The 27182-nt window shown below is 34.8% G+C and overlaps 4 protein-coding genes across 4 annotated transcripts; 3 read left to right on the forward strand and 1 right to left on the reverse strand.

Annotated features, from left to right (window-relative positions):
- Window positions 1-1262: 1262 nt before the first annotated feature.
- On the forward strand, window positions 1263-4150 carry LOC132547312 (perlucin-like protein). Its single transcript, XM_060211079.1, has 5 exons — window positions 1263-1363; window positions 2189-2207; window positions 2550-2639; window positions 3014-3240; window positions 4118-4150. Exons 1-5 carry the CDS (start codon window positions 1268-1270, stop codon window positions 4148-4150), a joined length of 465 nt encoding a protein of 154 aa, XP_060067062.1. The 5' UTR covers window positions 1263-1267.
- A 5219-nt stretch (window positions 4151-9369) lies between these two features.
- LOC132547330 (perlucin-like protein) lies at window positions 9370-12024 on the reverse strand. Its single transcript, XM_060211097.1, has 5 exons — window positions 11973-12024; window positions 11294-11385; window positions 10937-11034; window positions 10343-10565; window positions 9370-9402 (listed from the first exon to the last, which is right to left on the reverse strand). Exons 1-5 carry the CDS (start codon window positions 12022-12024, stop codon window positions 9370-9372), a joined length of 498 nt encoding a protein of 165 aa, XP_060067080.1.
- A 1395-nt stretch (window positions 12025-13419) lies between these two features.
- LOC132547313 (uncharacterized) lies at window positions 13420-16172 on the forward strand. Its single transcript, XM_060211080.1, has 3 exons — window positions 13420-13581; window positions 15035-15398; window positions 15712-16172. Exons 1-3 carry the CDS (start codon window positions 13420-13422, stop codon window positions 16170-16172), a joined length of 987 nt encoding a protein of 328 aa, XP_060067063.1.
- A 3930-nt stretch (window positions 16173-20102) lies between these two features.
- On the forward strand, window positions 20103-24364 carry LOC132547283 (gastrula zinc finger protein XlCGF8.2DB-like). Its single transcript, XM_060211049.1, has 2 exons — window positions 20103-20155; window positions 21081-24364. The coding sequence occupies exon 2, from the start codon at window positions 21100-21102 to the stop codon at window positions 22018-22020; it is 921 nt and encodes a 306-aa protein (XP_060067032.1). The 5' UTR covers window positions 20103-20155; window positions 21081-21099; the 3' UTR covers window positions 22021-24364.
- Window positions 24365-27182: the final 2818 nt, after the last annotated feature.

Below are 27182 nucleotides of genomic sequence, written 5' to 3' on the forward strand. Positions count from 1 at the left end.
ATATCGTATCATACGTTTTAAATAAACTGTATCCATAAGTTTTGTTCTGTTTTCTACATTGCTCTTTTTATCTCATCACTCATTTCCACTCTTGGTGTTCCTCTTGACACTGTCCTTTTGTTCTGAAGGGGTATGCCATTTACAAGATGGATTTAAGAATAAATCACATCGCATTTAATATTAACGGTAAAGATGAAAATCTGAAATCGACGCCTGTCAAAATATATACATAAATAGGTGCGAAAGTACAGGTAGTATAAGTAAATCCCAGGAACAATCAGAACAATTAACAACTTCCATGGTATTACAAATAATGACAATAGGAAACAACTACGGAGCAGATAACAGATACATACAATCTTATAATCTTGTCTGAGTAAAAATCAATTAATGACAGTGAATTCTTGTATAAATTACAGAAATAAATCAATATTAAGTTCATGTGAATAGGGATACACACATATTTAAAAGTTTACAAAGTATAAATGAACTTCGACTATTTTCATGTTTTTTCTGTCGTTAATGCAGTGTAATATTTCCTGTAAATGTTACCAGACTCGAGATAAATATAAAAATAACTATTGAATAAACATGAGGACAATGATAAAAGTACATTTAAGATTATGTATTAAAAAAAAAAAGATATTTAATGTATTTTATAAACATTGTTATTTTATGAAATGCTAATTTAACTAGTACATGGGTATGCTCTAATGCATGCCAATGTCGGGACAAATTAAAACATGGCATGCAAGTCCACCAGCAGTATCCACCACCTGGATATAGAAAATTGTATAAAAGACAAGAGAAGGGCATCTTTCACTATATATTGATAGTTTACTACAGCAGAGCCAAATAATGAATTAAACTGCATCACACAGCAGTCTTTGCAGGCTCATCAATGAAGTGCTCCAATGTTACAGATTTAGCAAGGTTTTCCTTCAGAAATGTATATTTTCGATATTTGATCGAATAGTTACACATGAAAAAATAAGTTTGACAAGTAAATAATAAGTACGGGTAACAGGTGTAGTTATGTACACAGGGAATTACAACTCTACTACACGTCACCTTTGTAGTTCGTGAGTTGTAAATGATAAAACCTATTTAGGTATTAAGGAAATGACATGATTTATATATACTTGGAAGCACATTTACATGTAATAATGCCGCCCACAGATGTAAGAACGCAATCGCAAGACTATGAAATAGGTTCCCTGTGTGTTTACATTGCATTCCTCTGGACAGCATCTAGATACATTCAAAGATGAACGTCGTGTTGATTTCTTTGCTGTTTGGTGCCGTATTGTACACAGAAGGTATGATAAATATCATAGAAACCAAACAGACAAATGGAACTTTTGTAACCTATTTTACATTGTAGATATGTAGGGTAATGAAAAATTGATTAACACGATTCAGGAAAGGTTTTGACGGATAAAAGTAGTATGTTACATAGTTGTAACCTACATATAGGTTTTCTCCTGAATTTTATCTTCCACTTTACGGAAAGTCACACATCCAATCTAGAGTATTTCGACATCTTCTATAGACCCAGTGGTTTCCTTTTTCTTTTGATTCCCTTTTTTCTATAGTCTGTGTAGTTTGTCCCTTTTATCAGCGACTATTTTGGTCTTTTTGTTTGCTAGTTTTTGACATGTCCTTTCCTTGGGTTTTAGTATAGTATTTGTTTCAAAGTGACAAGAAAGGACTTTGAAATGTATTTGTTATCTGTTCTGATAAATTCTACATATTTTGCTATCAGACTCAACACAAAGATAATGACAACTCGAAATGCCATCATTTTGCATGGCTTTGGACGTACAAATCACATCTGTCATGTAGATATGTGCAAACTTAACATGACTTTACATGCCTGTGCTTAACTGACTGCAATTGGTCAGCATTGCGTTTGTGGTGCAACAGGAATCATTTTCCTCTTCAAGAATATATCATTTCTTCAGAAGAATCTTGTGTTATGACTTTCATTGTGCTTTTTGCTATTACCCCAAATGTTATAGCTGTCACATCAATATTGCACAAATGCGAGTAATTAATAAAAGGAGATGATTAATTATGTTGAAAATTTCATTTTCATTTATATTAATGAAAAACCCAAAGTGAAAAATATGTCTTGGTTTCGTAACCTTTAAGCTATATAGGCTTGTTGACACGCTTTCCATTTCAGTGGCTGGCTGGCAGACACCGTGAAAAAATCCTGGTATGAAGCAACGGTAAGATAATTTCACGCTGAAGGAAATGTTCATGGTGCTGTGAATTTTGATTACTAAACTAAGCTTGTAATATAATTGACAAAGGAAAATATCAATTAAATCAATTGTTCGTGTAATTGCGGATTTATGCACGAATTATAATAATTACAAACATGTGCAAAAAAAAGAGTAAATGCCTATGTTTCTGTGATGAAATAAAATGAAAATCTGCATTTAAATTCTTTTCGTATTATATAATATGTTTAAGCGACGTTACGAGTTTTTCCGGTCAAAAACATTCTTTTACAAAGTGATCTTTTTTTATTACACAGTAAGAATGTGCCAGACTCGGAGGAGCTCTTGTCTCCTTTAACTCTCAAAAGGAGTTATGGTGGGTCAAAGGTTACGTCAAAGAGCTATGTAATAGTAAATATTTTACCAAGACCACGATTTTTAAATATATTTTATACATTGATGATGGTTCTACAAACCCTACAAACTCAACGTGAAAAGTTTATCACTATTGAAAATTGAAGATATAACTTAATGCAATGAGACAACCATCAGTAATTTGATTTTCTTGGAATGGGATTGGGGTTGAATGGATGTTGGTGGCTGGATGATAAGTAGTAATTGGTGGTACAATAACAAGGACGTCGTAAAACAGATCTTATGGAAAACGTATTAGGTATTTTCTCAAGGGTTTCCATCAAGATCTGCTAAGTATAAGTGAGGCGTATCGAGTGGAAATTACCTTGCTTTAACAAATCCATTAAATAACACTTGGTACTTATATCTAGAAAGAAATTACTGGTTCAGTGGAAATGACGTCAGACATGAAGGGATATGGTCGTGGAACCCTAACACTGGAGAAATAAACCGAGACTGTAGAGACTGGGCACATGGCGAGCCAAACAGCTGGAGAGGACTCGAACAGGACTGCGCTCTAATGTGGGCTAGCAGGGGCTACAGTTGGGACGACGAACAGTGTCATCTACCTAAGGAGTACATCTGTGAACGACACATGGTAAATATACTAAAACTAACATATTCTTGGTGTTTGTAATATACCGAGAGAATTGGTCATACGTTTTCTTTGTGAACTGAACCGAATACTCATACAGTCGTTGGTTAGGTTTGGTTGGCTGTTTACATGTTTACAGCCTATTCATTTTCACGGCCGACACACGTCAGTGTCCAGGCTTCATGCGATTATATGTGATTCTCATCATAGTGTGAAACCGTCTTACCGATGTACCAATATAGAGTAGATTTTGCAATTGATTCCAGCCCTTATGTGGCTATATCCTGATAAATACTGGAAATCTTAGGTAGCCTCGTCACATCCACGTCTAGATTTCCCGGAAAGGGAGTCAAAGGATTGGGCGTGGTCTTAACAATTTGAAACAATCAAAATAAATTTTGAAGTCCATCTTATTTCCTAATAACAAATATATATTATTTGTATATCGGGCCTATCCCTTTTAATGTGCTCACTTACGTCACATTTTATGACTGTGTATATGCAGCAGTGTAAACATACATGATTCTTTGGTTGTTCTGGAAGATAAGATAGGATGATTTAAGATAATACTGGATAATTGAGATTACTTACGGATTACGGTAAAGTGTGTTAGATTATGTTATTATATTAACTCTTAGCAGTTGTTTTAATAAGTTTCAACCAAATTCTCAAGCATTTTTACGTTTTTGTCTCAAATTTTTGTCATATTCTTTTGTCAACTTTCATCATTCTATTATTTTATTTGTACTTGAGAAAATGAGTCTGAAAATCACAAATATAATTGTTATCAAAAATCTACATATCAGTATTCCTAGTAAGTCACTTCCTTAATTTAGTAATGTTTTCACACCACGTAATAAACCAATCCGTTGTTTTTCAGTTTTCAGAGACAGTATGCTCCTGTCGGATCTAAAAGGACTGCAATTTCCTTCAGATGTACAAACACAAATGTGTCAGGGAAACAGATTAAACTGTCACCATTTTTTACTTTGTTGTAGTTTATTTCTCAAGTCATTATCATTACCAATCACTCACGATGACGTTAATCATACATATTATACTGTAATATACTACGGATTTCGTAACAAATATGGACACTTTTGATTTGGAATCACCACCTCAGAATTTAGTAGAATAAACAAATTTAACTTGTAGATGACTTCCGTCGAATTATCATATAAGCGATTTACAATTCTGCCTGGTCGTGTTTCCTTTTTCATTTTACCAGTCTGAAATTTGCTGACCCACCTGAAAACAGTTTTCCGAAACGGTAAAAGTGTCAAGTGTATTGCGCAACTCTGCTTGTGTCTTTTTTTAATGTACATGGACAAGGCGGGTATTTAATTTAATATCAGTCTCAGTGGAGAAGTGCCTTACTTGTTCAATTCATAGCGATTTTTGTGTTAAAGATTTCACACGTGTATTGCTATTACTGCCTTTGTGATATGTTTATCATTGCCTGTTTGTACCACGTAACAATGACTACTTATTGAATTTCCCTTTTACACACAAACAAATGAAAATATTATCCTTTGCAGGTCAAAGGCCATAAAACTCCTTGGCACATATAGATGTTATGAACATGCCCATTCCATAATGATTCCGTCCTCAAAGGCAACGTCATTATAACCATGGATATTGAAGGGGAACGATTTACACATAAGACTCCTGGAAAATTATTAAGAGAATAAGCATCTTCTGCTTCATCGACGACATCACCATATAAAGTTTGGTCAATCCAATCTCAAATGGGAACAAGGTATACAACAACGGAATCAACAGGCAAATTAATGAGCATCAAATTCCCCAAGCTTCATTTCACGAAGAACTGAGAGAATATTTCTCAATGAGATCACTATGGCGACAATAAAACTTTCCCATAATTTTCATTAACCTGCATCTCCATCAATTGACGACTTCTTGCACGAAAATCATGATAATGGGAACAGATCCTTGAATATCGAATCGGAAATGGAAAATTCACAATAGAGGATTTGAAATCACCACGCTTATCATACAGCTTGATGAAAAGCTGTCCATGTTGGTTTCGTTGTAATAAATAATCGATGTAGAAGGGACTATGGTATCCTTGATTTTCCTTTAATTTGAATTTGCAAGATCTTTGTGAGTGTTTTGATAAGCTCTTCAATAAACTCAGCCTCGTGAGAAAACAAGTCAGCCAACAGAGGGGCGCAGTTAGTTTCCAGGTATGCCAATAGTCTGTTGGAAGATCTTTCCACCAATCTCGACGAAGATGTTGTCGACCAGAAACTCCTCCGTATATTCCTTCTTTGATTTGGACGGTTTTTTTCCCAAGAAATACGCTTAAGTATAGTTCACAATTATATATTCATATAGCCGTTCATCTTTCTTCGAGAATAAATGCCCATAACAAGAGAAAAATGACGTTCTTTTTGTATGGTGGCGTACATGGTGAAAAAGATTAGTCAAAAACTCTTGGGAGTTCTTCAAAATCCATATACTATTAATTCCGCTTCTTGAGTAAACAGTATCACTACTAAGGCTAATCCAGATTTCATAGTGCGTACAATGGTATATATTAGTTTTGGTAAAGGCTAGGTAGTTGTGAAGTTTAGGAATCCAATATAAACGAGGGATGTCCGTATCCTTATCACTAATACTAATTTTGTGAATACCTAATAAAGACTATAATAAAGATATCGTCAGGTGTCTAACACATTTGAACTATTTCGCATTTGCCCGTGTGACGAAAACTACAAGTGAATTATGCTTTAATTCTTCCTGATGACAATTGTGAACTGATATTATTGATAATGAGACTTCAACATGTACGAAACTCAGTCGCCCGAAATATTTCAATTTTTTGAAAGGTCATATGCCAGAAAGTAATCTGAGGCAAAAATATAGAAATAATATATATGTTGCTTCAATGTTTTCATTGCTATAGGTGGCTTATCTTGCGTATTATTTTCGAGGCGAACTTTGTTTTTAACAAATTTCAGATAAAATAATATGCTAATGGGATAATGGGATAAGAAGCAAAAAATGATTTCAAAAATACAAATCTCCATGCCTATCAAAAATGTAAATATTCAAAGAAATCGTTTAATAATCGAGTCCCTGTGCATATTTTTGTATTTTTTTAAAATTAATGACCATACTGAAATATTTAATTTTGTATCATAAAATTCTTGAAAAATTGTACACCAAGTCACCCTTCACGTATTTCAAATCAATAACTTGTGGTGATAATTCATTTATAAGGGGAGCAAGTACCCTCACAACAGAAAACATTGTTGACTCTAAAAACAGAATCACAGAATATAGTCCCCAGAAATATAATTCATTTCATACCAAACTTTGTCGATTCTGGAAACAAGATAGCTGATACAATTAATACATTATTATCATTATACTTTTCTTTAACGAAGCATCTCTAACTTACAGAAATGCATCTGCCATTTCTTAAGTCAAGTTATTCATCTCAACCCTTTTTCAATCACCAACAAACGCTGTTGTGAATTAATTTAGATTATCTAAAAATACGACTCCTCATCACTGGCTGGACACATGTATACCGGAGATCTAAACTTTATCAAAATAATTAGCTTTGGATGTTAAAGCAGGATCCAAAATATCAAGAAATTCTTGCAATAGATCTTACTGTGATTTTCAAGAAACAAATGGAAAACAAACGAATTTAAATAGAAGGTGAAAGGAGAACATAATGAGTTGGATTAACTTTCAGAATGGATTAAAATTCCTTTTGGTCGTCCATTCTCTAAAAAAAAAAGTTTAAAATCTGAAAAGAATCAATGCAGAATATGTGGATGTGTATGCTTATGGTAAGGCTGATAACTTGATATTAAATTTCCTGGCAAATAAGCAAATTTACACGATATACTTGGAAACCCAACCTACACATTATAGAATATTTCGTAAGACAAAGCACGTGCTAGCTAATAATACTTCATTCAAATGAATTGTTCATGATAAGGACCTTCCTCGTTTATATTGGATTCATTCAACGAGTTGCTTAACCAAACAATTATCCATCTTCTTACAACTTTTCTTGTCAGCATTTAGTGTGATGGTTAAGTTATTCTACAAACAACTGACATATCCACGGGAACTAATTGTGTCCGTTTCTTGGCCGAATTAGTTTTCATTTTCATACGAGGTTTAATTTAACAAGCGATTATCAAAATTTTGATTTGTCCATGACGATATATCGATGGCATCTTGTTTCAAATAACAAGAAATGTTGTTATTATGTAATTCATTTTTACTCACAAGATTTGGAAATCAACAAAACAACAAATATATTTACCTACTGTTGTACAATGCAGTCAATGAAAACTTATTTCCGCTACCTTTTGATAATAACGATTCCCTTATTGTGATTTATTTATTTTAGAAAATTCAACGATCGCTCCTTAAAGTCCTTAAAGCAGAAATAATTATGAAAAAACAATGTTACGGGCATTCTCCAAAAGCTTTCCAATTTTATTTATATAGATATTACAATGATTAATTAATTGACTAAAGATATTTCCGGCGTGCACCAAAACAAATTACTAAATGTAATCTCAGATAGATAAGCTCATGTCTAGACAAATTTTACGAAAGAAAAATGGTTATTTTACTTCAATCTACAAAAGTTTATAAGGATCTTGAACGACCCATTTTAATGAGATAAGTATCGTGTTATTATAGGAAGTTGCACATATTTTCTTCTTTTTAAATTGACCCGAAAACGCTTTCATACTTTGTCCAGAAATTTTTTCAACCTCATCATTATCTAACATTATGCATCGGTTAGCTTGTAATAAAATGACATGTAACAGATATCAGAGGTGCCATCCGCAAGTAACATATATAATGACACCTGTTGATTTTTTTAATAATTATTAAATAAGAAAAATATCAAATGATGATCACGACCCAAGCAAAAAGAACTCCAATAATGATAAACATTGTTCATATTTTGTATTTGAATTGTGAAAATGTAATACTATTGTATTACACTAAAAAGATAAGTAAAAAATGTAGACTGTACATTTTTTTTTATATAAATCACTGCAAACTCAAACGTACAAGTTTGCTGGTGTATTTATGTTTGAAACAAAAGAAAGTACGCCAAGTTGACTGTCATTCTGTTATGTTCTTAAATTCGAATTTACAGACACGATATCAACAGCAAATAGTTAAAAAATTAAAATAAAGCTAGAAGTGATATAGATGACAAGATAGTACGCTGAGCCAATGGGCTTCATTGCAATTGTAGGAATGTTTGTCACAATCGTTAATATTTCCGTTGAATATTTTTTTCGACTACCGATTTGGTATAACTGAAGATACATCTATTCATATGTCTGTCTGTATGTTATACGAGTTTGAGTTTTTGTCGCTTTTCTTCTCTTAGAAGCATATCATATACTTAGAAGCCATCAATATATACGATAATATTTCTAAAATTCTCTGATTTCTGTGATTAATCTATTAAAGCTGCGGTGATTCTAAATTAAAATTGCCCATATTTGGTACGGAAAACGCAGCCTACTTCTTCTACAAAATCTACATAGTATGATATATATGATTCACGTCGTCGTCGATAATGGACAATGATAATAAAATTAACATCTTAGTTATTACCAATCATTTCATAAATGGCGATTGATACCAAACTTCAGTTAATAAAATCTAAATGAATACTGTATACAGGGGAATTTTCGCTTTAATTACCCCCCTTTTCGTCCAAGAACATGGAGGGCGAATTGAAGATGGGGCGAACATTTGTTGCACGTATGTAACTCTTTTATATAATCCTCAGAATTGAATGGGTTGAATTCGTATGTAATTGTGCAAGGACGAAAACAAACTGGGATGTATCCCGGTATACAGTAATAATCCGAATTCATCACTTACAATCAACTACGGATATAAAACATGAGTCCGGATTTTTTTTTTAAATGAATAGATTAATTAGGATCTATATCTGATAATCAGATCCATAAGATCTAAGGATACTGTTTTTTGAAAAGCAACTGCTTGAGCGACAAACAAACAAGAAGAAAATAAAATGGTGACATTTTAATTTGTTTCCATGATGAATTTCTATTTGCACAGTGAATGTATACTGCAATCCTCTTAGATCCGACAGGAGCATACTCTTTCTGAAAACTAGAAACAATCAATTAGTTAGATAAGTAAGGATAGTGTGAAAATATCACGAAGTGAAGCAGGTGGTTTTCTATGAAAGGCATATGGATAAGCAGATTATCATTAATTATTTTTGAAGACTCAATATAAATCGCCATTTGGCCATTTTATAAATTTGTGTTTCTTGTAAGTAAAATCCAGAATTATTAGTGGAGTTTGACAAAAGAACATGATAGTAAAGAACAATAACGTCGATTTTCATATTGAGTGAAAACACCTGAATATACTGAAACAGGAATGCGAGTTTTGATTCAAACAAATTATCCATAAGTTATGTCGTATGACAGATTCCTACCATTTCTTTACCAGAAATTCACGCTCCTACCTTCTTAATGAAAAGTCCTAACCATGCACAATTATATAACTGACATCATAATAACAAAGCGGCAGCTAAGTAAACACATGCATTGAGTCGGAAAGAAATGACATAACCATTAACACAGTAACATCTAGTCCTGTAGACGGAACTTTCACGAAGAAGGTCCATCCTCGCACGATAAAGAATTCTCTGTGGTTTGTAGAGGTAGACACGATATACAACGACATTGGAACGGAAGTGATAAATAAGATGGACATCAATAGTTATCTTTTTGAAAAAAAAAACCTCAGCTCCCTTCCAGGAATTCAAGAGATTTGTCTTTAGCGAGGCTACAAATGATACCCGATAAATAATAAGAATAAGGCCAAATTAAGGTCGAGAGAACCGTCTTGCGAAATTCTGCACGGACGGTATCACAATAGTAGGACGAATCAGGAATACCAAGTGATTGATAATCGCAGAACACATGTAACCGACCAACAAACCAACAAACTCACGTGATGATTCACTTCTTCACAAACAATAAATCTTGGAAATTATCTTACTAAAACACCAAGAATATGTTAGTTCTAGTATAATTACCATGTATCGTTCACAGATGTACTCCTTAGGTAGATGACACTGTTCGTCGTCCCAACTGTAGCCCCTGCTAGCCCACATTAGAGCGCAGTCCTGTTCGAGTCCTCTCCAGCTGTTTGGCTCGCCATGTGCCCAGTCTCTACAGTCTCGGTTTATTTCTCCAGTGTTAGGGTTCCACGACCATATCCCTTCATGTCTGATGTCATTTCCACTGAACCAGTAATTTCTTTCTAGAAATAAGTACCAAATGATATTTAATGGATTTGTAAAAGCAAGGTAATCTCCACTCGATACCAATTACTTATACTTAGCAGATCTTGATGGAAACCCTTGAGAAAATACCTAATACATTTTCCATAAGATCTGTTTTACGACGTCCTTGTTATTGTACCACTAACTACTACTTATCATCCAGCCACCAACACCCATCCAACCCCAATCCCATTCCAAGAAAATCAAATTACTGATGGTTGTCTCATTGCATTAAGTTATAACTTTAATTTTCAATAGTGATAAACTTTTCATCATGAATGTATAATATATATCTAAAAATTGTGGTCATGGTGAAGTTTCTATCATATTTATTGTCAAAAATACTTACTATTACATAGCTTTTTGACGTGATTTTTGACCCACCATAACTCCTTAGGAGAGTTAAAGGAGACAAGAGCTCCTCCGAGTCTGGCACATTCGTACTGTGTAATAAAAAAATCACTTTGTGAATGTTTTTTGAACGAGAAAATTCGTAACGTCATATAATCATTTTATTTCATCAAGGAAACATAAGCATTTCTTCTTTTTGTGCATATTTATACTTATTTCAATTGCAACATAAATCCGCAATAACGCGAACAAGTTATTTAATTGATATTTTCCTTTGTCAATTATATTACAAGCTTAATAATCAAAATTCACAGCACCATGAACATTTCCTTCAGCGTGAAATTATCTTACCGTTGCTTCATACCAGGATTTTTTCACGGTGCTGAAGAGATAGCAATGTCCACCATTTGGAACCCATCCTGGTGGACATGCCCAGCCAGCCACTGAAATAAAAAGCGTGTCAACAAGCCTATATATCTTAAAAGTTACGAAACCAAGACATGTTTTTCACTTTGGGTTTCTCATTGACATAACTGTAAATGAAAATTTCAACATAATAATCATCTCTTAGCATAAAATAACTGCATCCCTAGGCGACTCGTTTTAATTTTTATACGACACTGAATTGATCAGAACTGATAACAAATATCTTACCAAGTCCTTCCGTGTCACTTTTGAATAAATACTACACTAAAACACAAGGAAAGGACATTGACTCAAATGTCAAAAACTAACAAACAAAAAGACCAAAATAGTCGCTGACAAAAGGGACAAAGTACACAGACTATAGAAAAAGGGGAAGAAAAAGACCAGAAATACTCTAGATTGGATGTGTGACTTTCCGTAAAGTGAAAGGTAAAATTCAGGAGAAAACACATATATGTAGGTTACAGCTATGTAACATACTACTTTTATCCGTCAAAACCTCTCCTGAATCGTGTTAATCAATTGTTCATTACTCTACATATCTACAATGTAAAATAGGTTACAAAAGTTCCGTTTGTCTATTTGGTTTCTATATTTATCATACCTTCTGTGCACAATACGGCACCAAACAGCAGCGAAATCAACGCGACGTTCATCTTTGGATGTATCTAGATGCTGTCCAGAGGAATGCAATGTAACACAGACAAGGAAACTGTTTTATAGGCTTGAGATTACGTTCTTACATCTGTGGGCGGCAATATTACATGTAAATGTGCTTCTAAGTATATAAAAGTCTTGTTATCTCCTTAATACCTAAATAAGTTTATTACTTACAACTCACGAACTACCAAGGTAACGTGTAGTAGAGTTGTAATTCCTTGTGTACCTAACTACACCTGTTACCCATACTTGTTATTAACTTCAATAAGTGTCAATACCTTGTTACTTGACAATAAATCATGTCCACGTGAAATCAGACTTCCCAATTAAGATATCTGGATCATTTATACGAAACTCTTTAAGTTCATATTGATGACTAATTGGTAGGATTTTTTCGCCCATTTCGGTCACAAAAATAACAATTCAATGAAAGGCCTTTAGCAACTGACAGAACATCCATTGGATTACGTTCAACACGTACAACCATCTATATAGGATGTAAAGAGATATCATTTGCAGCTCTATATTGCGAACTACTACAATATCAACTACACTTCAACATTATAAAACATAATAACATAACAGACCGATCACTTGTTCGTATATCATACATAATGAAATAGGCACTGCCTAAAAGCGAGCACAAGTTGGTCAACAATATATTCATGCTCGAAACTTAACAGCCCAGACATGACTTTGCGATGAGTAAATTGGCACTTTTCAGTGGAAGGTTTTACGTGTTTTATTGTAGAATGGCTGCCCTCTCCACCCCCTCCCTCTTATTTTGGCAATGATGTATATAAAACTAATAATATGTTGATTTTAGTTTCTTTCTTGTAATTTCTGCACTTCACAAAACGTTATAGTTTTTGTACCACGTGAAAAGTACCACAGTACACTAAGGTCGGAAGAGGAGTAACGCGGTGCACACAGGATGTATACCCGACATCAACAACAACATCTGTGACAACAACATATGGTCAGATTGTAATAGGTTGTTTGTCGTCATCAACATCACACATATGTTAACATGTATATACATATAACAACTATTTGCCTAAAGCGATTGGTCATCTCACTTGGAAAACAATTCCACGTTTATCATTAGTAATGAAAACCTGACGAATACTGGTAAAACAGGTGCACGATTTTAATAAATCAATGTTACCTGTGTGCTGATTACAAGTATACGACGCACCTTTGTCAATTGCATCATTCTGTTTTCGGACATATGTACTTGTGCTGAATTAATTAAATCACATCGAGATTAAAATGGCTTGATTTTAATCTTTAGTTTGTTTGTTATCTTGAAACAGTAATTACCAATCAATTCAATCTCAATGTGTTATTGACTATAAAAGCAAGACTCCCTCTACTATCGTAAAGCCACGATGATTCGAGTTCTGTTATTGCTAGCCCTCTGTCAGTCGGTGCGGGGACATGGACGAATGTTGGAACCCCCACAGCGGTCCTCCCTGTGGCGCTTTTACCCAGGAGACGACCGTTTCATACCCAACTATAACGATAATCAACTGTTCTGTGGAGGATTCTCGGTAAGTTACTACCTGTAGTTAGTTGATCACAGGTGAAATTCACGTACTATTCACACCAAAGGGATAGAAGCTTAGACGGGAAAGAAAGATGGACTGTTCATCCCTCCCTTACCTATCCCCCTTCCCCTTTCAGAACCGAGGTCACTCAGCTCGGGTAACTTGAGTATTAAATCAAGGAGATACAGATAATGCTACTCATGGTATTACATAAAATGATTTCCCTTATAACAACCAGTCAAAATTTTGTGATATTCCACTTTTTTTTCATACAAAACCATTTTGTGTAATTACACAAAAGACAAAGCATCATTCTATAAAATTTTGACGGCTAGGTTTCTACCCAATACATATTTTCATTTAAAGTGGTGCTTGTTTATCAAAGAGGATTTCCCAGGATTTCACTTCCAAAATTTCCTGCGCACAGCCCACGGACTCCACGATATCTGTATCCCGCCTTTTGAAAGCTAGCTTTATTTTTCTTTACATGAATGTTGTATGTGCTGTTGTTTCATTTCTGAGTTTCTGCATATAGAAAAACAAAACACCGACTCTGAAAACAAATCATATATGGTACTGTGACGGTATATACTCTGTTATAGTACAGCTTTTTCTTAGTACAGTTTCGTAATCTATTAATGTATCCATGCCTTTGTTAATGTAACTAGTCGGCAGATGTAACAAACGAATTACAAATACCTACCTTCCGGAAAATATTCCGATTTGTGTAAATGTCCAAATAGGTAACTGATGTCATTCCAGAGTGAAACCAGCGACACTTACTACTATGCTGTTTTAAAACTGAATTTGATATTTATAGAATAAAAATATTACATGTTTAAAGAATAATTGGTTTATTTTTAAATTTGAATCCAATGAAAGTTTAGCTATCTATCTAAATCTGTTACGGGTAAAAGTCATCCAACTTCGACTTTTCGATTTTGGCTGTCGCCTCAGTGGAATTATGTGCTCTTTGTATCACGAAAATAGAAACAAAATTTCTTAAAATGGTTGTCCTTGTAGAATTACATATACTTCTATTTCTCTAAAACAAAAACAACACGAAAAAACGCATATTTTGGCAAATCAAGTGGTCATTTATTCAAAGAACAATGTATATTATTATTGAACGTGTATCTTCATTAACATATAACATAATTTATATACTTATATCTGTATAACGGTAGATATACAAGGGCTTTGATAGGTCTCTATCTTTTTCGCGATTTCTTATATCTTAATGAGATTTATATTATCAAAGTGTTAATAAGATATTTCATAAAACAAATAAGATATCTTATATTGCTTCATTATCTAATGAATAACAACATGGCTTACCATACATATGGTCACGTCAATCACATCTCAACGGCTGAAAATCAGTGCCACGATTCGTTATACATCTTATGTTATAATTAAGAAACTCTGTAAGTACATTTTCAAATCGATCTTTCAGGTTATGCAAAGTAACGGCGGGAAATGTGGTGCATGTGGTGACCCGTATGACGGGGTACGGGAAAATGAGGCTGGCGGCAAATACGCAACAGGTTTCATCGCTCGAAACTACAACAAGGGGCAGATAATTGACGTCACGATCGATCTAACAACCTCACACATGGGGTTCTTCCAATTTAAAATATGTCCTCATGATGACGTGACGACACCAGTTACTCAGACCTGTTTGGACGACCATGTTCTTAAATTTACAAATGGTGATTCGAAATGGCCGGCTACCATCACCGGGGTTTATGATCTCCAGCTTCAGCTTCCGTCGGATATGACCTGTGACCAATGCGTCATTCAGTGGTACTACAGAGCAGGTAATGCAATGGTTTATGACATATGTAGGCTTTAGGACATAGTATAACAAGTGATTTAAGGCTGGGTTGTTCATTTATGTATCTATTCATTTTAATGGGCAATACGTAACTAGGGCATATTTATTAAAATGGTCTGTTTTCCTTAAATTATCTTATTTTCACCTTATCTTGGATCCATTTCAAAATAATTTTTTTCAGTCGTTATATGGTTTATTTACGAACAGTGATGCCAATAATGAATTATTGACAGATTAAACGATTATACAATTTGTTTACGTTACATAAATGAAGTTGCCATCATATGTGTTTCCAGGAAATAACTGGGGCGTTGACCAAATAACCGGAGAAGCATGTCTCGGATGTGGTGAACAGGAAACATTCATCAATTGTGCTGATGTCAGCATATCCGGAACGGGCCCATCGGCACTACCAACAGCACCACCAACGGCACCACCAACAGCACCACCAACACAAGGTCCCCCTTATACTCCAGCACCGTTGACGACAAAAATGCCAAGTGATGATGGTACGTGTCCAGATGGGTACAGAACACGATGTCGAGGAAACGGAGTGTTAGACGGGTGTTGTAACATCATATGTCAGAACCAGGCCTGTGACTCGAACTTTTGCACGTGCGACTGCTTTCCGGATATGACGTGTGAAGGCATAGGTCCTTTGAAGGATGTGATATATGCAGCGGAGTACTGCTTCTACCACTGTTTGGATGGATGTCCTGGGTTAAGTAACAGTTGTTTATGTCACTCTAGTATGTGAAAAGAATACCTTTTAACATGCCTAACAAGACGATAGTAATGCCATGTTACTACAGAACTACAAATGAATAGTAATTATAAAATGGATTCTTTCACATTACGTGATCTTGATCGACTGCCAGACTGTGTTAATCCGAATGTATTTCTAACCTCTAATTGATTATCAATTCAGACGAGTTTTTCGACTATCTTGCACTCTTGCACAATGTGTGGGTCATACTTATCGATATTCCATTCTATTTCTCGAAACTCCGGGAAAAACAACTTGTATGAATAAACACTACGACATACCAGACAACTCCTTGTTTTTTCTTGCTTTTTTACGAATACGTATTATTTATTCCAATAGGCACTATCACTTCAGAACAAAACATCTCTGATAAAACAACAGTACTTCTTACTCGGTTAGGTTAGTTTAGGTAACGTTAAATATGTTCAACATAACTGTCAAATTTTCGCAGGTGACGAACATGCATACAATGTGATGATAACAAAAAGGGTAAGATCGATTTCACACATCCACCCACAGTTACCAATATTGGTATTGTGACTGTTGCTAGCTACTTGATTGATTGATTGATTGATTGATTGATTGATTGATTGATTATACTAGTATTAAACTCCGTACCAGACGCTGCCAACTCATGACTTCTGGTATAACTGTCTGGACCTTGACTGGACCTTTCGTGTTCCCTTATTTTATCACTAGCCTGGACATTGCCTTGACTGTCTGGACCTTGACTGGACCTTTCGTGTTCCCTTATTTTATCACTAGCCTGGACATTGTCTTGACTGTCTGGACCTTGACTGAACCTTTCGTGTTCCCTTATTTTATCACTAGCCTGGACATTGCCTTGACTGTCTGGACCTTGACTGGACCTTTCGTATTCCCTTATTTTATCACTAGCCTGGACATTGCCTTGACTGTCTAGACCTTGACTGGACCTTTGGTGTTCCCTTACTTTACCACCAGCCTGGATCTTTACTGGACTCCCTGGACATGGACTGGCTGGACTTTTTAAATTCCGTTACTTTAACACTAGCCTTGACCTTGCCGGGACCAACTGGGAGCCCAATATACACCTGTTATCTTTATTTACCACTTTAATTCTTTACGTTCATCAAGAACGGAAAGTAGTGGAGTGGTAAATTAAGACCTGTATTTTAATCACATTGGAGCTTGGTTTAAACAAATTTGTTTTCCAGGCTTAGGAATATTAAAACTTTATGCTATATGTCTATAGCATGTATGATATCAGGAGATGTAGATATATATCATGTACCGGAAACAAATAGGTCACCAATATGTGACCAAACAGAGAATTATACAGTGTATATCAGTATTTCTCATACCAGCAAAATAATTAGTGAATTAAAAATAAATAGACAGTCTGTAACTACGGACCATCTACAAGTTGAGCTCAATACCGTCATGATTTATATCAATACTACGGACGTTATCTTGGATAAGAAAAGTAGTTAGGGGTTATGATGAGATCGATAAAAATGTTTCACCTTCCTTCTTTTCCTCTTGTCCGCGTGTTTCCATACCGGGTTTGGGATACAAAGATTCGATGTTAAGTGAAGGGAAATACCAGTGACGAATCTCACTGCTTCACGTTGTGCTTTTTCTGTCAAAAGGAGACGTTCTTATTTATGTCACTGATACGATTAAAACCCTACACAAACACAATTGCACAAAATAATAGCACTATTTGTAGGTAAGATACAATAGCGCCAAACAATAAATTTAACTGCATCATACAGCTGCCTCGTCTTTCTCTTGTCAGTGATGCAAAGGGCTCTATTATATCTCGTTCTGATTTCGCATGAAAGTATGTTATTCAATCTGTTGTTGTACAATTTTACTGAAAACGAAATTTCTGACATTCTCATCTATTCTTGATATAGAAAATGCAACTGATCCTGATAGGACAGTGTGTGCTGCTGGCTATGGTCAGAACAGTATGGTCGCTCTACCTTTTTATTGTGTTGTTTAATAGCTCGATTAGAGAAGCTGCTTTCCTTTCTGATCGAAAAAAAAGTGAAAAAGTATTAGTATCTTAACATTACTTAGAAAAATGATATGCCCAAACTCTCTCCAACTGCAGACCTATATGTTTACTTAGTTGTCTGTAGTATATGTCTTTAAAATCATGGAAAGATATATTTTTCAACTTTGCCAGAGAGAATTAATCTAGATAACTTTGCGAACATTTCACAGTAAACCAGTTAATATAATTGTACCATAACATTGTCGCTGCTGTTAATGATAATGATGCTGTATTGTGTTCTGTGACTTGTCAATGGTTTATGACAAAGACATAGAGGTATTTTGTTTAATCTATATCGACGACAAGTGAAACATGAAACTTCCTATCGCACAAAGAGGTCAAAGAGTGAGTGAAGTCACTCTGCAATATATCTAATAGAAGACATTAAGTGTATTTCAATTATTTTTTAAAGTTATCCAAAATTACTTATGTGTTTCAATTATCGTGGAAATATTTGTCGTATCCTATGGCTTTTATTAGGATTGGGTGCAGGTTTACATCGAATAGCACTGGTCCGCAACAGGCCTTTTTACAACCAAGCGCAGCAGTTCAAACAACATTGCAGGGAAATCAAAGAAAACACTACATCTCAACAGATTCCACTATTCAAACTCAAAGTCGATGACACTAGGCCAAACATGAACAAAAGAAAGTTTACACGGAGACTCGTGGAAAAGTAATAAGCGACCATACTCATGCGCACATGTTTGGTGATATAAATCTGATAACTGAATTAAAACATGTTCAATGATTTGAAATAATTTCGGAAAAAAAGTGCGAGTGATATTTTATTTTTGAACGTTCAGGTTTTTCTTTAACACGGAGATTTCAATTATTTAAGCGATGGTTTCCTGTTGAGCATGACTTCATAGATACGGATCCTGAGGTGTTCATTACAATATTGGACACAAAAATCCCACATGAAGGAAGTTCATACCAAACGTATAGACATCTATATAGAAAATACATGGTCAGTATCTTAAAAGTCTTAAAATCGGGACAGATGCTCGTGAATTTTGTCTTTCTTCACCCTCGCCAAAATACAGCTTATATTTTTAAGACACTGACCATGTATTCTCTGTTTATATATATATGAAAAATGACAGATTATAGAAAGTTCTGGATGGTACATAAAACAAATATTATCGGACATACAGTCAGCAAATGTGGTCAGTACAGCTTATTTCAGAAACCAGTTAAGTCGCCAACACATGTTGTATAAAGGCAAAGATTTGACCTGTGGGTTTCTTGTGGTAAAAAAAGTCAGTTATCAATACTAGCCTTGCTTTAAAACATAGGCTGATATATGAATAAATGAATAAATGAAAGCAATTTCCGTACGTAACACATCTGATAAGTTCTAAGAAAACATTAAACAGATTAGTTTGTTCTGGGCGTGTGTTCACCGTTGGTAGCCTATCCACAAAATGCTATCCGCCTTACGGGTCCGTTCTTAGCAGAGCGCATCCAAATTACAATTGTGCCCAACCGAAGGTTTTTTTATACGGTTAAATAAGTGAAGTCTATACATAGATACTCGTAACAAGTATTAATTGTTAGTGTATGTAGTCTACTGGCATGAAGACTTATAGTGCGTTAGGCATGAACTAATTGTGCACAGTCGCATCCTATGCTTAAAAATGTAAGCCCTTATCATCGCTGATGAATGCTAGAAGGTCGAAACAGATGCAGTTTAATTCATTGATTGGCTCCACTGGGTCTAACTTAATTTGTAAGAGGTGTCATTTTCCTAATCTGTATTACTTTACACCAAGTTGTGTTTCTTGATTCCAATTCTGTATTCGAACCAGCCATATATGTACTCAATATGAATCTGTACGAACGCGCCTTTTCATGATAATTTCGAGTTCCGGTTGAAGACTGGCCTAATAATAGCTGAACACGACCAGAGAATTACAGTTTTATGAAGGTATAAAGAAAGAACTGGGCCTCTTATTAAAAAACTGTTGTTTAACTGTAAACAACAAAATATTCCTTGAATGCTTTACGGTGATATCACCTCAGTAGAACTTTCCACAACACTGTTTCCGTTGTCAGATTCCACTAAGTCAATGGTCTGATGGTTGTTTTTGTTTCACATTATGTTTTCAGAATGGTGATATAACAGATAGTATCTTTATTAAAGGCATAGGGGGTTACTTACTAGATGCATTGCTTCTAATTAGATTATCTAAATGTCATATAATCAGGATTTTTCATAAGAGCGGATCGCCGGCCAATTTGACCCGTTACTTTGATCATTTGGCTGCCTACACCAATCCAGTTCCGTAATAATGTTCTGTACACAACTACACGTACACGGCAGGCCAGCCTCCTACTTTCACTACACAGCCTACTACTAACAAAATTATGGAAAACCCTGTATAATGCATTATTCGATGAAAGGTTCGGCAGGGGAAACAACCCTGTTTATGCTTATGCATTTGAGGGAAGTTATAACATTTGCACTGCGTTGAGTAATCAATTAGTTGCTCAATAAAAGGTATTCTGCCACAATTCCTGCTAATTACCAGGTAAATATGAAAAATGTTTTTATTTGGAAATTTGATAAAAATATGAATTATCAGGTATTATGGGGTATATATTTATATACATGTAAAAAACTGTATAGCTAAAGAATTGTAATGTGAGAAAAAAATGAAATTCAGTAATACGTACCCTTAGATATGGGTAATTGATATTTTATGAAAGGTCACAGATTAGCATTTTCAATGGATCAGTTAAAGATTTTGATAGAGTGCTTTATATTGTTATATGAATGAACCCTATACATATGTAGAAACAGGTATATGAAATATCTAAGTATCATTTTTGCCAATTTTTTTTTATTCTAGACACTGATTTTCTTACAAGATGGAGTTCCAGTTGAATGAAGAGGGCACATTTCCATCAACGCAGATGATAACAGAGTTGGCTAGACAACAGCTCACCGCAGAGTTGTTGTGTACCAATTCTACAGAGGTGTCCTCCTCCTCAAGTACAACACAAGAGACTTGTACAACACAAACAATTGTACACAAAGCCATCAAGTCTAATAATAAAGAAATTGTTTGTGATATATGTGGTAAGATCTTTAGTACACCACGGAAACATAAACTTCATATTAAGACACATTCTACAGAAAAGCCATTTAAATGTGGGGTTTGTGGAAATGGATTTAAGTCCTCAGGAGACCTCAAGAAACATCTCATGATTCACACTGGAGAACGCCCGTTCACGTGTGATATCTGTGGGAAGAGTTTCTCAAGGAAGGGCACTTTGCAGAGTCATGAGATGACCCATGGAACATATAGAGCGTACAAGTGTGACATTTGCGGCAGAGGATTTGGACAGAAACGGGCATTACTGGTGCATAACAGAATTCACACTGGGGAGATGCCATTCAAGTGTGACATTTGTGGAAAAGGATTCCGACAGTCAGAGTGTATGAAGCGACATATTATGATCCATACAGGAGAACGTCCCTATGATTGTGACATATGTGGAAAGAGTTTTACTCAGGCTGGACACATACGATCTCATCGAAGGACACATACTGGTGAGAAACCCTATCAGTGTGAACATTGTGGCAGGGGATTCAACCATAAAGATGGGCTTAAGCGCCATGTGCGAATTCACACCGGTGAGAAACCTTACGCATGCCATATTTGTGGGCGTGCTTTCACTCAGACTGGGAGTCTAAACACACATTACAAGGTACACAGAGACAAACCAAAACCTACTAAACCAGACCTACTTGTACCTATAATGTACTTACAAAAGGAATCCTCTTAGTTACAGAAAAGTATAAAAATCAGTGTTGTAACTTGTTTTGACAAAATCTGAATGGTAATTTGGTATCTAATATTAAAGATATTATTTCTGCTTCTCGGTAGTATGACATTGTGATATTGTATAGACATAATGCATTATAGATATATACTGTATAATTACCACAATAAGCATTTACCACCAAATTTTATTTTACAATGAAATGGTGGAGTACCATATTTTCGTAGGTTATAAGTCATACCTGTATATAGGCTGCAGAGCCATGTTTTAGCAATTTTTTTTCCATTTGATCCACATATTAGACACAAGAATATGAGCTTCATCCTTTCTGATGATATGGTAACCATTATTTTGACCAAAATTTGTTGATAAAACAGACAACGGAAGGTAATTAAACAAGAGCATCGGTCAAATTAATGAAGTTTGCAAATGATTTATGCACAAATAAGCCGCTCATAAAATAAGCAAACATGGTGGTCCTTCTACAAGTTGACCTATCACTCGATGACCTGTCTGTCCAAGGTGCAATAGTCTATTGTAAACTTCTACCATACCTTCAAGATGTTATTGTGATTCATATTAAAAGGTACATTGTATAAAAATATTAAATACACTAGAACGTTATATTTTTTGCAATCTTCAAAACTTCCTGTATACAATCACAAAGGACAGTTGTACACAATCCATCTCATTCACAAACACATGATGGGCAGGTACTTGTACAAAAGCTTTAGTCTTGTAGTGGTACAAAATTTTATATTTTTTCATCCACATATAAGCAGCACCGGTATATCAGTCGCACGCTTGACTGGCGTTGAAAAAAGTTGTGACTTATAATCTGGAAAATATAATATCCAAGTTGTAAAGGTTGTAGTTTACTTTACTTTTGATATACATATATATATATATATATATATATATTCAGTCAGGTTCTAGGATTAGATACATTATAGTAATCTAGATTGTAAAAATCTTACTTGGAGTATTTACATGATGTATTTCACAAATTAATTGATATTTACCCATGAAATCAACAATAATAAATCCACCATAAAAGTGAATGATTTTACAGTATTCTCAGATTTACGTTTCACACCGATAACAAGATGTACCATTTATATACATTATTTGTGTAACTAGTCTGATTTGTGTAACATATGTGCCACATTTTGTACAGCCAAAAAGACCATAATTCTGGTTCCTAACATAACCTATCCTGACTGTGTTCTTTCAGTAGATTTCAAGGAGTTTTAATGGACTCAATAATTGACAAGGTTATTAGTTCCCTACCCTATAAAAAACAAACTATTTTTTTGCATACTTTCTTAAAAAAGATAATGCCAAACAGCACCATCTATATAAATCCAGACAGTGTAATAGCTTGCTGGGGCTGGTAGAAGGCATGTATTGCTTTATTATCATGCTTGTTGTAAATATTTCATAAAAAATACATAAGGTTGTTGGTTTTTGTTTTTTCTCTAGATAAAGTGACTTCCTTAATTGATATCTTTTGTTCTGGTTGGGTTGATTAGAGACCTAGATAGAAATTTTCTATTAAGGTCTCTGGTTTGATTAGCCAAATAATGCTAAATACTTGTGTTCAATCTTTGTCGGTGGCATTAAAGTTTAAATTATACTAAATACTTGTGATAATTTTTTGTCTGTGGCATCAAAGTTTAAATTACACCGGATACTTGTGTTAAATCTTTGCCTGTGGCATCAAAGTTTAAACTAAACAGAGGTCATTTAATTGTGAAGGTTTATTTTTTGATAAATTATCCTTATGACACACAGGTAAATGATCACAGAGAAAATTCCCAACCCCATGATTAATGAACAATATTTTGGAGTAGAATTTATGCCAAAATCATGTGTTTGTCTTCCTGTTTTACATTATAGAAATATTCAGATTGAATCGATGTCTGACTATTTCGGTATTAACTTTTGTAAGAGGGAGTTTATGTAGAAGTTTTGTTAATGAGTATATCTGATTGGTTTGTTATCTTGTTTACTTGATTCTTACAAGTATATTTTATGGTAAAATAAATTGTAAACTTTCATTTAAAACTGAAAAAATAATGAAATTTTGTGTTTAACAGAACATAAAGAAGTAGACAATAACTTTTAAATCATATATACTTTTGGTATCTGTAACTATCATGTGTATGTTTGGTTTCTGTGTCCATCAGCTGGCTTCTCACATGATTTTGATCACATTCCCCAATACCTGTTGTACTGTATCAATGTCTTACATTAAATTTCATATGTGTATGTACATATACACACTAGTGTAATGATATGTGTCTTTGTTTGTACTTGTGTTGTAATGAAATAAATATTAATATAATTTTTGTGTTTGGTATACATGTATCTATATACGTTGTGTTTCATTCATTCATTAGGATACCTACAATGTATTACATGATTTTCCATTATTAGGCCAAAACAGTTAATAGATCATGTACACTAGGTCTTATAAACAGCCAGTGTCATTTAAGAACATGGCAGGTGTAAGTGTAAGGGGAAAGCCAAAAGCTCTATAGAAAAAAAACAACTGGCCAACGACTCCGTGACATGAAGAAAGAAGCTATATAGTGATAAAAACAGATGCCTAAACCATCGAGCACTGACGCCCCTACAGCAAGAACAAGAACTGGACAGATATATATAAAACAATGACTGCTGACGTCACGTTATTACAACAATGATAACAAGCAATGGTGTGAGACAATGACTGCTGACGTCACATAACCACAACAATGATAACAAGTTAGGACACAGAACAATGACTGCTGACGTCACATAACCACAACAATGATAACAAGTAAGGACAAAGAACAATGATTGCTGACGTCACATAACCACAACAATGATAAGTTAGGACATAGAACAATGACTGCTGACGTCACGTTATTACAACAATGATAACGAGCAATGATGTGAAAAAATTACTACTGACGTCACATAACCACAACAATGATAACAAGTTAGGACACAGAACAATGATTGCTGACGTCACATAACCACAACAATGATAAGTTAGGACATAGAACAATGACTGCAGACGTCATATAACCACAACAATGAGAACAAGCAATGGTGTCAGACAATGACTACTGACGTCACATAACCACAACAATGAAAACAAATGATGGTGTAAGACAATGACTTCTGACGTCACAATACCACAACAATGATAACAAGTTATGACATAGAACAATGACTGCTGACGTCACAATACCACAGTAATGAGAACAAACAATGGTGTAAGACAATGACGAATGACGTCACAAAACCAAAATAACGAGAACAAACATGGATATAAAAACCAATGACGACTCCCAGATTAACTTCGGTTGGTGGCGCACATTCATTAATGCCAATTTTCATGTCGCTTACGATGTATCGAGATAAGGGGCTAAAACATCGATTTAGCAAATCATTTGAACTGGACACGGTAACATGCAAGATTGGTGTCAACGTACCGTCCAGACCCCTATATACTACTGGACACTGCTGTATTTTCATTTTGCCGGTGAGCGAGACGGACAGTTTTTCTTGTAACAGCTGTATTTTTTTAAATTTCTTTGTTACTCAGCTAAAAGCACGACATTGGGCTACAAGGCAGTTCTCAATAAGATTACTTTTTTGTAGCATTAATACTTTATTCTGGCAGTGATAAGAAATAGTAAATAACGTGTTACGATGAAAAGACATGCTAATTAACAATATTCTAGCAAGTTCCTAATGATTTTGAGGAGTTTCCTTTATATCCAAGTCAGGGTTCTTTTCTTAAACTCACTACCTGACAATGGTTGGCTGCTCAAATTGTCATGCAGTTTCTTAAGTACTAGGTGGAAGTTTCTCAAAAACATATAAAGATGCATTTTTGAGTCGGATTTAAAAGATAATTGTGACAAGTGGCAATCTTGGATTTTGACAACAAAAGTTTGTTACTGCTTGTGGAGTACTCGCTAGGCCTTTCTCAAATTTTATATGTAGACTCCCACTAGTTCCCTGTGGTGCTGTCTAACTTCTGATTGAAAATCTTGAATGTTTTATTATTTCTTCTGTGTAAATCGTTCTCTGTTTCCGGATGTAGGCTATCCTTGGTCCCTTCTTTTGCAATTCATTTTGTGTCTGATCAGAAAGGTCTCGGTTTTTTGTTTTTGTTTCTATATGGGGGTCACCTATCTCTACTTTTCAAATTCGGTAGCCTTTGTCCCAATTACACGAAGTTGTACATTTTTTCCTCTTTTGCACGGGACTTCCGCATATTATTCCGCCTGTTCTAGTTTCAGTTAGTTTTTTAATCAGTTTAAGTATCTTGTGAACGATATATTTTAGAAAAATTCAGAGTATTATTAGTATAGCTGTAGATGAACTTGTACTTCCAAATATCACAATATTCGTAATGGAAGTCGGCAGCTAGAAGGACGAAAAACCTATAGGATGTAGTTTGTGTTTTATTTTAACATATAATAATTGGTTTGTATTGAAAGTTGTTATTATATTCACCTTGTGTCTTTCCTTCCTTCCTTTTCAAGGATACTGGTATATGAAGACTATGAGATAATTGTCTCACGATTTTCACGGCATGGAGGGAGTTTCCTTATTTAATATTAATATCAGTTTGGACTGGCGAGGATTAACCAGGCGGTTGTCGTCGATAAGGACAATTACTCAAATGGAATTACTGTATTTATTCTTTAATACGTGTTCAAGGATCTTGTAAAATTTTCTTTACTGATGTTTTGTTCTCGTTTTATACTGACTTTGATGCAGTGTTGGTATATGTACATAACCTGATTTTTTTATAACGTTATGAGTCAAATCCAGCATACATTCACTGTAATATGCCGACAGAACAGCAATCTTTTGGACGGGATAGTACATCTATACAACCTAATTTAAAGGCCAAAGTTTTCAATTTCAGTACACCACATACAATGGGCCCTTTGTACGTCAACTTAGCCAGAATAAAGCGGATAAGGATGTCCTGTGTGACACATAGCGACGGTTATATAATTACGACAAATGATACAGTTAGTGGTATTAATTTGACCATATTAACATCCCCACTAACCTCGGTCACATCGTGTACTGTGTGTCTTTCCGCTCACTCCTTATGTGTATATTTAGTTTCTGGGAAGTATCTCATTGTT

Source organism: Ylistrum balloti, unplaced genomic scaffold, assembly GCF_031769215.1.
Source record: "Ylistrum balloti isolate Yb309-2 unplaced genomic scaffold, AGI_CSIRO_Ybal_v1 Utg369946, whole genome shotgun sequence".
Taxonomy (NCBI): domain Eukaryota; kingdom Metazoa; phylum Mollusca; class Bivalvia; order Pectinida; family Pectinidae; genus Ylistrum; species Ylistrum balloti.

Excerpts from the sequence above, each read along its gene's own strand:
- LOC132547283 (XM_060211049.1), top strand. The coding sequence starts at position 21,100 with ATGGAGTTCCAGTTGAATGAAGAGGGCACATTTCCATCAACGCAGATG.
- LOC132547330 (XM_060211097.1), bottom strand. The coding sequence starts at position 12,024 with ATGAACGTCGCGTTGATTTCGCTGCTGTTTGGTGCCGTATTGTGCACA. Across the intron at positions 11,035-11,293 it reads AATCCTGGTATGAAGCAACG|TACGAATGTGCCAGACTCGG; the intron begins GTAAGATAATTT and ends TTTATTACACAG. Across the intron at positions 10,566-10,936 it reads AAAAAGCTATGTAATAGTAA|AAATTACTGGTTCAGTGGAA; the intron begins GTATTTTTGACA and ends ATTTCTAGAAAG.
- LOC132547312 (XM_060211079.1), top strand. The coding sequence starts at position 1,268 with ATGAACGTCGTGTTGATTTCTTTGCTGTTTGGTGCCGTATTGTACACA. Across the intron at positions 2,640-3,013 it reads CGTCAAAGAGCTATGTAATA|AAAGAAATTACTGGTTCAGT; the intron begins GTAAATATTTTA and ends ACTTATATCTAG. Across the intron at positions 3,241-4,117 it reads ACATCTGTGAACGACACATG|TTTTCAGAGACAGTATGCTC; the intron begins GTAAATATACTA and ends GTTGTTTTTCAG.
- LOC132547313 (XM_060211080.1), top strand. The coding sequence starts at position 13,420 with ATGATTCGAGTTCTGTTATTGCTAGCCCTCTGTCAGTCGGTGCGGGGA. Across the intron at positions 13,582-15,034 it reads TGTTCTGTGGAGGATTCTCG|GTTATGCAAAGTAACGGCGG; the intron begins GTAAGTTACTAC and ends TCGATCTTTCAG. Across the intron at positions 15,399-15,711 it reads TCAGTGGTACTACAGAGCAG|GAAATAACTGGGGCGTTGAC; the intron begins GTAATGCAATGG and ends ATGTGTTTCCAG.